General features: G+C 39.5%; 1 protein-coding gene across 1 annotated transcript; it reads left to right on the top strand.

The window, feature by feature from the left end:
* The first annotated feature begins 114 nt into the window (after positions 1-114).
* Positions 115-14859, top strand: LOC139708781 (proteasome subunit alpha type-1-like). Its single transcript, XM_071620733.1, has 9 exons — positions 115-218; positions 6983-7129; positions 8035-8138; positions 9034-9122; positions 9806-9876; positions 10339-10468; positions 11132-11211; positions 12453-12524; positions 14132-14859. The coding sequence occupies exons 1-9, from the start codon at positions 216-218 to the stop codon at positions 14276-14278; spliced, it is 843 nt and encodes a 280-aa protein (XP_071476834.1). The 5' UTR covers positions 115-215; the 3' UTR covers positions 14279-14859.
* The last annotated feature ends 2072 nt before the right edge of the window (positions 14860-16931 follow it).

Genomic DNA, 16931 nt, shown 5'->3' with positions numbered 1-16931 from the left:
TCTTCAAAAAACATTTTATCGAGAGAGCCAGCGTAACAGTGCGATCGTTTTGCTAGATCACGCACGTTTATGTGATGCATGTCTAGCTACTGCTTTTATATACCCTGATACTGTGCAGTGCCGCCGCCGGGAGTGAGAAACTTGCATCAAGTTTGCGCTATCGCTAGGCCTTCACGCAGCGTTGCAAATAGCAGAAATCCAGAAACTTAGCCGAAATGGTGAGATATACTTAATTGCCAATTGTAGTTTGTGTTTTCGCTTTGACTTTCTGTTACATAAGTTCATTGAAATTGTCTTCATTATACACTGCAAAGAGTGCAACAAAGGTTGCGGTCGTCTCTGTGTGTGTGAGCAGTGAGTGGCTTGATGCCTTGAATGTGACAGTCAACACATCTCTCACTCACAGTCTAAAAACACAGCTCACTGCCTAGTCTGTATCTGTATCTGTATGGTTTAGTCAGCAAAATGTCCAGGAAGACACATCCACGCTAACTTGTAGAGAAGCACTACGTGTGGATAGAGCGCGACTATTGAAATTGCATCAAATTTTGCTTGAACAGGGACAATGATGGGCATTGAACCACTGCGTTGGGGAGTTGGTTCCAGTCTTTAACAGTCGTTATGAAGAAGGAATCCTGGAAAACTGTAGCTCTGTGTCGTTGTTGAATAAATTTTTGATTATTGCCTCTGGTGTCACGTGCGTTGGGTTGAACATAATTATATAGGGGGACGTTGACTAAACCGTTTTTCATTTTGTACAACATGCAAAGCCTCTGATGCTTTCTCCTTGTCTGGAGCGATTCCCAGCCCAACTCGGATAATGCCCTTGTAACAGATCCCTCTTCCCTGGTATAGGTGTTCGTGCAGAATCTGGCTGCCTGCCGTTGGATTCGCTCGAGAGAATTAATGGAGTGTTTAGTGGTAGGGTCCCAGACGGAGGATGCATATTCAAGTATGGGTCTCACTAGGGCCAGATATGTAGCAGATTTCACTTTCGTATCACAGTTCCATAGGTTTCTGCGGATGACATTCTGCACATTTTGGGCTTTCTTAAGAACTTGCTGAACATGGGGGTTCCAGTTTAAGGTGTTGGATAAGGTGATGCCCAGATAGGGTTGGGACGAAACACTCTTCAATTCGGAATTACAAAATTGATATATGTTGTGGGGTGGATTTCTCTTGCCAAAAGTAATAGTACAACATTTAGATGGGTTGAAGTTCATAAGCCAGGTGTCCTGCCAGTTTTCCAGTGATTTTAGGTCATCCTGAAGAATACCGACATCTTGGGAAGGTGAGATGGATGAGTAAAGCAGACAATCGTCAGCAAATAGTCTGGCTTTAGAAGAAACAGCATTTGGTAAGTCGTTTATATATAACAGGAACCATAGAGGACCAGTGACTGTGCCTTGAGGTACACCTGAGGTGACGCTCGCAGATGAAGAGGAATGACCGTTCAGGACAACTCGTTGGGTGCGATTGGTGAGAAAATTCCGGACCCACGTGGATATCTCACCGTCAAGTCCATAATATTTCAATTTAGAGATGAGTCGGCGGTGTGGAACCTTATCAAAGGCTTTGGTGAAGTCTAACAGTGCCGCATCAACCAAGTTGTTTTTATTCAATTCATGGCTGATATCATGTATGGTTAAGATGAGTTGGGTTTCAGTTGATCTCTTGGCCCTGAAGCCATGTTGGTCGTCCGAGAGGATATTATGGGATTCAAGGTGTTTCATCACGTGACTATGGATAATGTGTTCCATAACTTTGCACACTACCGATGTAAGTGAGATGGGACGGTAATTAGCAGGACATCTTCTGTTGCCCTTTTTAAAGACAGCAGCGATATTGGCCTCCTTCCATCCCTGTGGGACAATGCCGGAGTTGATCGATGACTGGAAGAGGTCTTGTAGTGGCATAGCTAACTGTTGGGTGCCAATTTTCAGGAACCATGAAGGTATGCCGTCTGGGCCAGGAGATTTGTTAGAGTTCAGACCTTTGAGTAATTTAAGTACTCCATCTTCAGTAATAGTAAGATGATCAATATGTTTGTGTGGACTGTCGCCAAGCAAGGGGACGTTACCGTCAGGTTCAACCGTGAAAACACTTTGAAATTGATCACTAAGTATATTGGCTTTTAGGTGATCTTCGCTGACTATCTTTCCCTCAAAATCAAGATCAGCGACCCCAAAGCTTTCTTGATTAAGGCGTTTGATAAAAGACCAAAAACGTTTGGGTTCTTCAAGCAGGGCAGACCCTAAGGTGTTCCTGATGTAGGAAGACCGCGATTTCCTAATGAGTTTGTGGGTGGATTTCCTAAAAGATCTGAAAATTTCCCAATCGGCTGGTTTTTCCGATTTTCTAGCTTTATTGTACAAACGTTGTTTTTTCTTGACCATACGACGCAGGGTTCTGTCGAACCAAGGTAGGTTGAAGCGGGATGAAGACAATTTATGTGGCACATGGCGTTCCATTATTGAGAGAATGTTTGATTTAATCTCTTCCCATTTTCTGTTCACATCATAATCAAGACAGTTGTTACGATAATATTCAGCAAATTCATGGAGTGATTGCTTGATACCCTCTACATCAGCCTTGTTTCGTAGAAATATTTTCCTTTTGGTTGGACGTTTTCTGAAGGGAGTGATTCTGACATCGATTACAACAGCATCGTGGTCGGAAATTCCTTCCCTACATGTGACCTTCTGTACAATTTCAGGATTGTTTGTGAAGACCAAATCAAGTATACTCTCAGTTTTTCCATATCTTCTCGTGGCAGAACTAACATGTTGATACAATCCAAATTCCTCAGCTAGGGAGATCAGTTTACCGGCAACTCCAGTGTTACTGCCACTCTCAACACTGTGATCAGACCATGAGATATTTGGCAAGTTGAAGTCCCCAGTGAGTATAACATTATGTGAGTTAATTTTGTGCCCTATTCTGGTGAGTGATTCCACAAGGTGCTCAATTGCTTCACCTTTATCGTTGGGTGGACGGTAAAAAACTCCAATGAGCAGTGGCCTACAGCCTTTAATTTTGGTTTCAGTCCAGAGAATCTCACAATCTGAGTTATATTCACTGCAATGAGAAGTAGCCAGGTCCAGTTTGACAGCCTGGAAAACCCCCCCTCCAATTTTCGATGGGGTCCTGTCTTTCCTGTGCACATCAAAATGATCAGGAAAAATCTCACTACTGTTGATGCTGGGGTTTAACCATGACTCGGTTCCACACAGGATATCAGGTTTGACAGAGTCTACGAGCACCTCAATGTCTCCGGCTTTAGATCTGACACTTTGACAATTTGTAAGAAGTATCTTGAAGTCGTCCTTCTTATTCATTGGGCGCTTCGTCTTAATAGAATTAGTGAAATTTCGATTTGGCATTTTAGATGAGACATCTTTTGGCGAAGTCGGCTGAGAAGTGTCTATGGAGTTCAAAACATCAAAGGGATTTTCAGACGAGATGTTTAGATCTACGCTGAAGAATGAGCCAGAAAAGGACAGATTTTCACATTGAGGACAAATCCAGTTGCAAGAGCTATTCATAAGTGAAAAATACGTATCGGAGTCAATGTTACAGCATGCTGTGTGTAGCCACTTATCACAGCTGTCGCATTGAACTGCATGATGATCTCTCAAGACGTCACCATCACACACACTGCAAGGTGCACAGCAACTAGAACAATACCATGGTGTAGAATTTGCAGCTAAGGTTTGGACCTGTTTGAGGGTTTTTCCGGCACAGCTGAGGTGAAAAGATCCTTGACAATCTTCACATTTGAGTTTATTTTTGCTGAATACTAATTTGCTACAAAGGGGACATGGTTCAGTGCGCCTGGGTTTGTGGACAGGGCCAGGATTCATTTGAACATCACCTGAACACATGATCAGGCCCATTACAACGGTTCGATTTGGTTGGAGGTGATGTAGGATATGTCCTTTCTCTCTTGCGGGTGAATGATATAGTGTTACAATGTTGTCCAGGAATTTGTTTCTGTTAGACAACCTCGAATTCCAGATTGGGTCATACATGTACCTTGCAAACAAAGAGCTTGTATCGACTCTGGGTACATACAGGGCATAATTTACGAAAACAGAGCCGGTACCGGTAAATTGATCAGTAGGATCGCAGTATGCTCCAATAGCAACAGAGCCATTCAGGCACGATGATTTGTCTCTCAAAAAGGAAGTATGAGGAATGGATGTACTTACAGTTTGCAATCCCTCATTCCCAGGATGGGTATTCAACAGTCCCCCTAGTACTCTGGCAAGGTTAGTCAGGCTATGCCTCAGTCTCAGACATTGTCTTTATCATTAGTATCATTAGTGTCTAGAAGTAGAACATAGGGGCAATTGTGCACTTTACGGCCCTATAATCAATAATATTATCGGTGCGAGATTTTACCCTAATCGAGCAGTGCGTGCGAATTCGAGTTCCTATCAGGCACCGCGGTTCGACAGCGGGTCTTCCGGCACTGTGTCTGTACTGTGTACATGTGTGTAAGATTTCGTGTTGGGATGCATGCAGTGTGTGTGAATGTGTCAACGTGTGTGTGCGTGATGAAAGCTCTTAGGGTACGCCACATGGTTGCTCTAACGCCCTTCCCTGCCTGTGCGGCGCGGCTAGATCGAGCGCGAGTTGTGCATTAATTGACACACAACTGGAACGCAACGAGTGGTAGACTTCCATGCTTCAATCATGATTTTAAATGAATGAATTTTACGTGATATATTAAGCAGGGTATCACTAATTAAACCTATTGCGGAGGGCATATGTCCGCTGCGGCCTTGGCGGAATTATTCTGTAAAATAATAATAAAAAAAACAAAATCTTATCTCGATTCGTCAGTCTGTTAGTGTTTATTTCGTCTACACAGTCTACCAGACGCCGTGCGAAGTGTGTATAGCTACCGATTTACGGGCAGCCACTACATGGACACACACACACAAGCGCAAGCCTCGCCGGCGTGGTTGGTTTACGCGATGAGCTACATGTAGCTCCGCAGAAGCGCCGTGAGTGAGGCGGGCTTTTAGTGACCTTATCACTTGTGAAACGGCGTTCCATACAGCAAGAGAAGTTCGCCAGCTGCTCAATGCGGAATGGTTTATGGGATATCACCTTAGCACACGGCGAATGAGGTACCGATAATATAGGGCCGTAAAGTGCACAATTGCCAACATAGGGCCCATATTCTAAGTTTCACTTCAATTTCAATTTATTCCACAATCATTCGCATAAATTCAGTGATTACACACACGTGTAGGAACATAAACCCGACACTAACTCAGTAAATTATTAGTAGGGCCTAACTGCGAATGACGTCATTTTTAGGAACTGCGGTCTGCGCTGGGCATGCTCCAGGTTTTCCAGCATGTCCAACAATGCCAGAATAGTGAAAGCATCTTCCAAAGATTTCGATTCCCCCTAGTATAGATTCAGGATGTGAGTGACGTCATCGCTTGGCGTTGACCAAAAGATCAGATCAGTCTGTATCTGGTAGTCGGGGATAGGTTGTAGATCTATGTTCTGTGGAGACTGTCTGCCTTCACGGAATCCCCTCCTACATACAGAGGAGAGCTGATAAACACCATGGACGCGAACATAACGAGTGGACTGCAGCAATATGAAACTGCTCTTGTACGAGAAAGGCGTCCACATCCACACATTTGAAAAGTCAAGTCCCTAATGTGACTGTGAGGGAGCAAGCAACCAAACCCGAAATTGGCCGAAGGATCAAACTCAAAGGGATGCTGTGCTGTGGTGGTGGGGCTTGGTTGGGGATGGTGTTGTTGAGGGGGAGTGTCTCTCCCACCCCCCACCCCCTTTCCACTGTAGGGAGCTTTGACAGTTTTGCATTTTAGATGGTGCAGACTGGTGCATAGGTTGTACTTCATGTCTTCAGTAAAGATTTAAACACCTAGAAATCTAGTTTGATAATAAAAGCGAGAATATTAACCCCGGACGGGCACTGTAACTAGTAACCTGACACGTATGGTTGGACCTGCTACTAGGCCTACTCATCGACCGCTTTTTGATTAAATAGCTTGTATCTTAGAAAATATTCCTCAGTTTCACCTTAATTTTCATTTCACTCAAGGCAGGAAATACTGCAGATTAATACTACAGGCTGAGATTGTTGACTAGTATCGTACACATGGAATTCTCTGCAACAAATGCAAGTGACTTTTTATACTGTGCGCCAGTGCAAGCTCATCATTTTCACCGACCACCTGTTCTCCATTGATAAAGTGCATAAATCTAGTGAATGGCAAAGTATAAGTAAGCATCAATTATGTGTATTGACTAATGAGGATCTTCTTTAAATAATTCTTTTTCCTCCTGTTTCCTCCGGTTGTTTACCTGTAACCCCCTCGTTTCTCTTGACTTGTATTCATATTTGAATGTTCCAGCGTATTGCGCCCCGTCCATTGTACTTTTGATTTTATAGTCATAAAGCGATATTAAATTCACAAGGGTGGTTGATCTAAAAATAGGTGGTAACTGAGTAGACAACTTAGTATATGAGTTGGGGTCACTGGTGCCTAGAACGAGAGAGTGTGCCTGGGGTGTGGGAAGATCTTGACAGTTTGGGCTTGGGCATATTGAATTGAATCAGATGGCAATAGATTATAGGTTTGTAGGCTGATTGATAAAAAGAGACGCTTTGCTCGTGCTCTGACAAGAAGGCTAATAGCTTGCACCAATGCTGTGGATGTGCACAAATGTTGCAAGAGAGAAATCAAAATGGTGCCACCTTGAGCTGCTTTTGTATGCTCTGGGCCCTGTTTTATGAAGAGTTATGATTGATTATATAGTTTATTTCTATCAAAAGTCTATGGCAGCCTGTGTGGTAAGGAAATTTATAATCAATTATACTGTATCTTTTGATAAAACGGGGCCCTGGTGAGTCTTGATCTTGGCTATGCCTATGCTTCTACTATTTACAACAAAACTTTTGGTTTTGTTTTGATGTCGCAAATAGTTTCGTAACCAGTATGACAACGATGTGACCGTATGGAGCCCTCAGGGGAGGATCCACCAGATTGAGTATGCCATGGAGGCTGTCAAGCAGGGATCAGCAACTGTTGGCCTCAAGTCCAAGACTCATGCTGTTCTTGTAGCACTCAAGGTAAGCCTCGCATGCCAGAAATGACACTCTGGTTACTGTGATATAGTTTTTGTGTTGTTTTTTTTGGTGGAACTGGTTCATTTTCATTGCACTAACAGTGGAAAGTCCTGTTTTGCAGCCATCCTTATTTTAAAGTCTTTCATCTAGAGATGACTTGCAGTAGAATTTTTCAGTTACTTTACAGATTCCATTTAATCTTCTGGAGCCCAATTCATACAACTCATCAATAAATTACTTAACTGCAAGCAATGAATCTCTTTTTCCAAAGGAACCTTTCCGATTCTAGTGTCAGTGTGCACATAAAGTTTGGGGTGTCATATGTGGTACTTCAGGTTCAGAGAATACTGAGTATTTTTCTGGGATGAGTTTCCAAAAAGTAGTCTGAGCAGAACACTTAAATCATATCCTCTCAACATGCAATAATCAACCTTTGGACAACACCACTCTTGGCTCTGTCCTGACAGTATAAACTAAAACGTTGTCTATTTGCCTAAACAAACAGTTTTGAGAATTATCTTGTGAAAGTTATGTCTTTTTTATTTTATTTTTATTTTCTTTTTATTTTCTTTTTTGTCTCCTCAAATCTACTGTTTCATGTGCACCACATGGCTCTGGGCCTTGAATGTGGTTGAAGACTACTCACAACACTGAGTTGATCTATTGAAGACCATGCTAATTATTAAGAATGACAGCAAATTGAAATATAACAAGGATAGGACATTAGTGAACATCATCCTTAAGCACATGAAAAGTTTTTGCAATAGAGAGAGTTACCTTCTAAGGCATTTGAAGAACCTTTGTCATTTTAACAAATAAACGTAAGCTGATAATCTGCATTCAGTACTTCACATGGCATGAATCACTTTATATTTGTTTTTCAAATTTGCATGGATCTACCAATGCAGAGAGCATCATCGGAGCTGTCTTCACATCAGAAAAAGATCATCCCAATCGATGATCACGTTGGGATTGCCATTGCAGGTTTGACATCTGATGCAAGGCTTCTCAGGTAATTTTGAATTGTCTGTCTCTTTTTTTCTTTTTTAAAGAAAAAATCTAAATCTAAATTTGTGATCATTACTTTTTAATGATATAAGTATGTATATATTACCATTTCCAGGGGGAAAAAATGATTGAAAAAACATCCTTTTTCCCATCCTAGTGATTGATTGTAAGATGCTGTTTCCATTCACATTGTAGACATCTATGGTTTTTCCCTCAAGGTGAAACCCAAGTGTCTTTGAGGTGAAGCTGTAGCAGACAATCACATTAAATGTCTACTTGGAGTAGAGAGTGCAGCACATCACTGTGAATACTTCACAGGTTCATATTTTACATAATAGTGAAGAGATACATGTACCTGTGACTTGTTTTAAAAATACATGTCATGGTATATCAGAGTTGACCAAGATTTCATAGGTATAAGTTTTGCTTTTTCATTGGAAACACATGGCCAAAGGCTCTGGAATAGTATCTATGTTGGTTGAAAAAAATAAGAAGTAACTAAAACAAATCATGTGATGATTATATCAGAACATTCAGTGCCTGATTTTAAACAAAATATACAAACCATTTACCAGACTGTGATAAATCACCACGGAAGCTCACACAGCACTGGTTGTGAATTCAGAAAGAGGTTTCCTTTTTGTCCAGCATTATCACAAAGTCACAATATCTAGGATATTGTATTAGTGTAAAATTTTTACTTTATAAAAGCATGCATAGAAACTTGTCAGAATTACATCTTCTGTGTGCTGCAATTGCTGATACATTGTGGTTCTTTGATTGGTACATCTTTTCATAAGATATGACATTATCTTTTGTGTTTTTAGCAAAGGGTGAAAAGTGATGCTGCATACGTACACTGTTTTGTGATCCCTCTTTTCTTGACTCCTTTCATGCAGCAAGTTCATGAGGACAGAGTGTCTCAATTCCCGCTACGCCTATGACACACCACTGCCTGTGTCAAGATTGGTTGCACAGATTGGAAACAGTATCCTTTCTTTGGAAACAGATGCTTTCATCATTTGGAGTGTGCTCTGCCAACTTTTGTATTTGTAATAGGCTGTAAAATTTGTTTCATCTTTTTCGGGGGGGCGGGGTTGATAAGATGATATGCAGTTTTCTTTTCATTTTTTTGAAGGACTATTGTAGGAAACTTCTTTCCCGATACAAAAATATATAATGTGTATCTCTGTTGCAATTTCTGAAATAATGCTATTTGAAAATTCTTTCAATTTCTTATAGTCTGATTTGTTGTCCTCAACAGAGGCAAGCATATGTTGTTCACCTGTTTGTGTTTGTCATCAGTCTACATGTTAATCCTATGTTCTTTTTTTTTTCGTACTTCTACCAAACTTGGGGATTTCTTTTTCTTTTTCTTTTCTTTTTTGGAGGGGGAGGGGAGAGTGTTAGCCACTACATACAACATATGTGTAGATCAGTTGCATAATGCATTGGACCTGTAAAGATCAAAATTTCACACTCACTCAGAAATAAACTTTCCAGTTTAATTTGTTTAAAGTCGTGTCTGTGATGGAAATTTTTGTTCTTGTTTGTTTGTTTGTTCGTTTGTTTTGAGGGACAGATTGCTTGGGGATAGTGATGGTTACTGACTTTTTATTATTGTTCAAGTTCAAATTTAGATTACAATGTCCTTGACTTGCAAAATCACAGAATCTCAAATCAACACACAGCGATATGGGCGAAGGCCATTTGGAGTTGGCTTGCTGGTGGCTGGTTACGACGTAAGTGACTGTCTCTCCTCTTTGAATGAATTTATTTGAAGACGTACAGAGTGAATGGAAACTTCATCAAAACATGCATGAATTATCCCCTGTAATTTACAATGTATGGTAACAATCTCAGTGTGGCTTTTGCATCCACTTTTTTGATACTTTAAGATGTCAGTTGTACAATGTATTCGAGTTACATTTGATGCTCGCTGTCTCTAACTCTCTAAAAATGGCATATTGCCAAAGAACCTGACAAGTTGCAATAGGTTATTACATTCACAAGACTGATATGAAAGACAGTTTTGGAGTCTTGATGGCATGAACTATCATGAAATATTGTACATTGGAACATTGATTTGATTGCAGTTGAAAAATTGATATGTGCTTTTGAATCGCACTTACTGTGGCAAGCAGTCATTGAAAAGTATTGGAATATACACCATTCATAATGATTTTACTCGATTTAATCTACAGGAGATGGGCCCACACATATTCCAAACCTGTCCATCAGCCAACTACTTTGACTGCAAGTGCATGGCCATTGGGGCTCGCTCACAGTCAGCACGTACCTACCTGGAGAAGAAACTTGATGACTTCCAGAATTGTAAGTTTCTTTGTTGTATTTTTTTTCCTGGTTTTGCCCACAATTGTTGAGTCATATCTTTATATATCTTTATTGTATCCTCCTCCCCTACCCAAGACCAACTCACATTTCTTGTGTGCACTGTACCTCCCCATATCTCTCCAGAATTCATTCAAGTATGCCATGGAAGTATATCATGGGAAATCAAACATTTTTTATGACAACACCCTCATTGTTCTGACTCTGGCCAAAGAATGCCCCATATGTTCCATCTCTCCAATACTGTAAAGAAAAGATTTCATTTGGGTGCAGAGGATACATTTGTGTTGCACAACAGTGAGCACTTATAGTGAATTATTTAGTGTTTACATTTGTGCAAACTCAAATGTACTTTTATGTAAGAGGCAGAAATAATTGTCATGCCATATGTTCAGTTAGACACAGTTTACAGTGCGAGCCAAATTTTTGTGGTTTGTATGGCCTGCTAAATTAAATCAATCGCTTAATAATCAGTCAATAAAAAGAAAATGCAAATTTAAGAAGAAGAGAACAAGTAGACAGAGTGGGATCACAGGGTAGAGAAAACAGAGAAATGACTGAAGAAATACCCTGAACAAAATAGCCTATTACACAAAGAATGTGTTTGTTATTATGCTGTCCTTATGTGTATTGTTCGGTGCACAGCCACCCTAGAAGAGCTTGTGAAACATGGACTGAGGGCTCTACGAGATACCCTACCCAATGAGAGTGAACTGAACACCAAGGTAAGAATATCCAGGCTCAATGCCATCACATTCAGTGATGTTGTCATTTACCTGTCTGTAGCATGTACATTGTAGGTGTCAAAGTTCATAGAAATGGTATGGTAGTTTTATTCAATTCTAATCAGTATAAGATAGGTATAATTCACTGGGGCAGTGTTTTGCTAGATTGTGCATAACAATCAAGACAACAAAATCCAGACAAATGATTTCACAGAGAATTCATTTTCCTAGCCTTGTAGGAGGCTTTTTCTTGACATATCTCATACAAAAGACTACAGATGACCCAGTCTTAAGTATTTGACATCCCTCCACCAATTTGCCTCTGTGTGTCACAGGGTGTGTCTACCTGTTGCAAGGGATGACGAGAAGTAATGGTAGATGTGCCTTATATAATATTAAAACCTGATACTGATACAATTCTTCGATGAGTGATTCACATGGGTCCTAGCCTTTTTCCAAGGCGGCCCTTCGCACTGTTGTTGGCATGAACAGTCGCAAGTGATGAGGGCTGAAACCTTGCTTGTCAGTGCGAGGGCATTTTGAGAGGTGCAACTGTGATTGCTGATAGTTTTCATGAGAAGGCTCAACAGGTTCATCTCCCTTGATAGATTAATCATTGAAAAAAACAAAAAAAACATTTAGTCACTTCGATCAATTAAATTGTTAGATTTGTCCATCTGCCGTTACCGCACAATCTAGTACACATATATTTCACACACATAAATCATTGGATACAGCACTGCTAATGATTGTGATTGTCACTACCACACACTGGTAGTCAATTTTTGTAATTCTAAGGTGTATGTTCTGAAATTTAGACAGGTCTCCAACAGCTCTTTGGCTAGGGTTTTCCTCTCACTTATGATTCAATCCTGACCTTGATATATGTATTTGCAGGTAATCACCAGAGGGGCATTTCGTGAAGTATTTTGTCAGATTTTTTTTTTTCTGAAAATTTATTTACAGCCTATCAGATGCAAGGATTTCAGTAGCTTTTAACAGTTTGTCAGAAAATGAAAAATATGACAAAATGCTTCTTGAAATGCCTCCCAAAGTCATCTCTTGTAAATAGTGATTGTTACTGTGTCAATCACACATTCATTGTTTGTCTTGCAGAGAGAACAGTTTAGCAAGGGAAGGGATGGTAATGAGTGGATATGGAATTTGGTATTTTCAATGTGAAACTGCCAATATGCGTGCAAATGACAAACTCATTTCATTCTCCATACGTATCCAATCAGAATTGTTCAGTCGCCATCGTTGGAAAAGACCAGAAGTTCACCGTGTACGAAGATGAGGAGGTGGCCAAATTTGTATCCTTTACACTTGACCAGATTTAGGTCTCAACTTTTTGGTTGCACTCCGTATCAGTAGCAGTGATACTAGACATAGCAGGCAAAGCACTACAGTATATTGATTTTTATTGTCACAGAATATATTTAGAAGTAGTCATAGGTGTTGGCAAATACAATATCCTCTTGTCTTTTATGGCCAATATTGCACTTCCAAGTGTTTCTGGAAAAAAAAAACACTTCTAGTTTAAATATGCCTTTTTGTGTTAGAAGCACATAGAAGAGAGGAAGAGAAAACAAAAGCAGAAACATTTAAACCTCAGTTATTTGGCTATGTTGGACCAACAGCCACTGGGTATGTGAAATTGCTGAATAAGTGAGATATGCTCCAAAGTGACACATTAGAACATGTTGTGTAGAGGGTTTACATATTAATAAGGCATTGTTAATTTGCTATTCACTCCAATATACTGTAGATGATATTTGCATGTGTCATAATTCAAATTTACCTCCTTCTTGGTCATTGTTCCTTCTAGCATCAGTAAGGATTGTAGTCGGATTTGTGTAAAATATACTTCGTATCATATTGATTGTCACAATATGTTTAGACTTTTATTTCTTCGTATTTGCAAGAGAATCGTTGTTTGAATGCTTAGGAAAGTTTCACACCTTACTACTGTAAAAGTGGATATTTTCGCGTGACTAATTTTTCGTGCTTGGCCAGGTAAGAAGAGTTTCGCGTGTTTTTAATTTCGCGGAATCAAGACATCAGGTACTGGAACATAATGGCACGCAAAAATATTCGCGTGCTTTTATTTTTGCGCTAGCTTCTGGTTGCGAGAAATGCACGAAAATTTCAACACCGCGAAAATTTCCACTTTTACAGTAAGTTTCACACTTTGCTAACACACAAACAATCATTGCCAGTCCATGTCCGAATGACAGAGAGATGCAGAAAAATGATAACCGTATGGCTGTGATCAGATTGTAAAGTGTGAAGAGGTTCTTGATGTCTATTGTTTTATACATGTAGATCACTTTAGTATTGTATTGATTACATTATAAGTTATACTGAGTTTTTGTTGTTAACTTGGTACCATTGATAACTACTGACTTAATTGCATTAAAGGGGATGGCTAGTAACTGATCCGTGGGAATCAGTGGGAATGCTGGAGGGTGATTGTTTCAATTCTTGTGGGATTCATTTAAGAGTACACTATATATCTATTCTTGCGTGAAAATTATTTGCTTCAGAATGGTCTCATATTCAAGTAATGTGCAGTTTAATGTTTCCAGGTAAGCGTCCCTGGTCAGTGACGGGGCATTAATCTGCACATTACTTGAATATGAGACCGTTCTGAAGTAAATAATTTTCACACAACAGTAGATATATAATGTACTCCTAAATGAATCCCACAAGGATTGGAACGATCATTCCTCAGCATTCCCACTGATTCCCACTGATCGTTACTAGCCATCCCCTTTAAGTGTGATAGGAACTTCCTGTGAATGGTGTGTTGTTGGTTCCTATTGTTATAGGTAAGTTCAAAGGTGTACAGATAAGCTTTAACATTTAAATTGATGGCATGAGAATTTTCCTTGACCACTGATCCTCCTGCCATCACCAGCTCTCTGGTATTGAGACAGAGGGGCGAACAAGGGGGCGACGGGCACCAGAGCAAGCTACCATGGAAACCGACGGTGCAGAACCAAAGCCAGAAGGAGAGCAAGCGCCCTCTACTGGTGATGGCAGTGAACAACCCATGGAACATTAATACCAGTTACATGTTTGACCCCAGCCATAGCAAATTGAGCCATTCATACCACTTTGACTCATGCCCCCTCAAATTCAAATGCTTCTATGATAAAGGAGAACTGTTCTGGTTGAGTTTTTCAATGTTTAGTGCCCAAAATGAAGACAGACTGCCAAGTTTCCCTGATTTTGGCAGACACTCCCTAAAAGTGTGAGCTATGTTTCATGTCCAGACAAGAGAAAGTGAAAGCCTTTCTGCTTTGGGAATTATTATTTGTATCAACTGAGATACATAACAGTGTACCCACAAGAATTGTAGGATCTCCTTGATTGCTCTGTGTAATCTTTCCAATGTTGGTGAATCACTGTTTGCAGCCATATGAAGATAAAACACAGATGCTCTGAATAACTTCAGGATGTGGACATTGGCAGAGACGAAGTGTTTTCTAATTTGTGTGGGAGAGACTGGGTACAGAGGTTGTTACAGTGAGCAAATATGCAGATGATGCATCAACTTCTATGCTCAAATAACTGTGTGTTATTGTTGCACGCTGATGGGCTTTAGTGCTCAACAAGGTCACACTTTGAAGCTCAGTGGTATGAAAAGGCTCTCTGTGGTCTGGTATGTTGTAGATATTCTTGTATGCACGTTTGTCTGAGAAAGGCTGTCTTTTGAGCAGGATAAATGATAGATACATGTACTATATTTACATAGCAATTAAACAAAATTACCTCCCCATTTTCACATATAGCAAAAGTATAGGTTTTTTTTTTTTTTTCCTTTTAAAAATCGTATTGGCAGGTACATTGGGAAGCCACACTTTTATGGAGCCAGTGTTGTGGACATAAACAGAAAATTTCTAGAACTTAACATAGATCTAGACTGTGTTGTTTGTCATTGTTTAAAAAAAAAAGAAGAAGAAAGGATCCCCCACCCACACCCCAACCAGAAGGAAAAACCAACCACACAGGAACAGGAATGCCTTGTACTAAAATGTTATTTTCATGTGCCCACATCATCAGTGGTTTGGGGAATGATTGTCAGAGTTTTGAACAGCCAAATTGTTGAGACTTGTTGAATGAATATATTGAAATAAACTCATTACTGTTTTTTTTTATTCTCAAACAGAATTTTCTACTCTAGATTTATGCCCCCCCCCCCCCCCCCCCCGACTGATACTATCAAAGTTCTTTTCCAATTTGATTTATATTGTCTTGGAAGGGGATTCGTACCTCAAGAATTTAGCCATAACTTATCTTTCATTTTGACAGACGTATTATGCTCACAAACTCATCTGATTTTCAACAATCAATGAAATAAATGTACCTTTAAGTTTGTATAGGGTATTGTTTACAAGGCAGACATTTGCGACTCTCTTTTGATGTGACATGCAATGTACACTTGTATTAAAAATGTTCAGTAGTAATTAAAAGGTGTATCAGTGAAAGGAGAGAAATTGCCCACAGCATTCTGATTTCCCTATGTAATATTGTCTCAATGTTTTGTCTGCATGACAAGTGTTTTAAAAGCTCAATTATTCACATTTGATGAGAGTAAAATTGAATAGAATTGTCGAAGTTTCATCCAAGACTTAAAGAATGTAATTTTAAGGGTCACAATTTGAACAAAATGGGGTGTGATTTAATCACATTTGCCAATTAGCTACGTCTCTCTAATGTGATTTTGACCCACAGGCAAATGTTCACTAATTTTCATAGTTTTGGTTGAGATGGGGATTCAGATTTAACTTTTTGCGAGAAATTTAGAAACTACTTATGTAATGTTAAAGAGCATACACTTCTAAGAGGAGTTCAAAGTTTATTTCATTAAACTCAGTCCTAATACTCAGGACCAATTTGTTTTGCTTTGTTTTAGATATCCAAGCCATTTCAAAACAGATTTTCATCAAATAAACTACATGTATGAATTCCTCTTTGAATTGTATGCTCTGTATTATTTCATAATTGGTTTCTAATTTTCTCACAAAGAAACAATTGGATCCCCATCTCAACCAAAACAATACCATCCCTTTATGAAATATTGTGCATGAATATTCAGGTCTAATGTTGACATGCCTAAAATAACTTTTGGTGTAAAGGAATGGTTCATTGCTCAATTTAATGACCAATGAACATGATTGTATATTTGTGTACTGTATAAACCAGTGGGATAGTTGTGAAGTGATGACATATCACCCCTTCTGATTTGCACACTACCCATACCGGTATATCTTTGTGGTCAATATCACTATTCAGTGCAGGCATGTGAAACTTCAAAATTATATACCTGTCTTAATTTTTGTTCTATTTCTATGAAACTTCTACCATGCCGTAAGTCTTGATTTTACTGTATCAACTCGTTTTGAATATCACATGGACCTGCACTTTTGAGTATATCTCCAGATCCTCGAGTAGCCATTCTTCCGATTTTATTCAGACATGCCTCAAAACCACAGTTAAGTGGATATGTTTTTCTTGTGCAAACATTCAAGACCATGTTATGCTTGACCTGCAAATGCTAAAGAAAAGACAAGAGACTTGCAGCTCTTGGTTTCATGGAGAGAAGAGTATATGATATAAAGGTTTTCACTTAAATCGAACACACATGCATGAGTCAATCTTGACTAGAAAGCATTTGATTACTCACACACAAAGTCAACATAATGTAGATCAGG

Source organism: Diadema antillarum, unplaced genomic scaffold, assembly GCF_040938485.1.
Source record: "Diadema antillarum isolate AM-2024a unplaced genomic scaffold, OU_Dant_1.0 scf00000037, whole genome shotgun sequence".
Classification (NCBI taxonomy): domain Eukaryota; kingdom Metazoa; phylum Echinodermata; class Echinoidea; order Diadematoida; family Diadematidae; genus Diadema; species Diadema antillarum.
The sequence above is the reverse complement of the archived record's forward strand: the minus strand, read 5'-3'. Positions and strand labels throughout refer to the sequence as shown.

Bases quoted from the DNA above. Each gene is read 5' to 3' on its own strand.
- LOC139708781 (XM_071620733.1), top strand. The intron at 8,139-9,033 runs GTAATTTTGAAT...CCTTTCATGCAG, and splicing joins TCTGATGCAAGGCTTCTCAG to CAAGTTCATGAGGACAGAGT. The intron at 9,877-10,338 runs GTAAGTGACTGT...TTTAATCTACAG, and splicing joins TGCTGGTGGCTGGTTACGAC to GAGATGGGCCCACACATATT.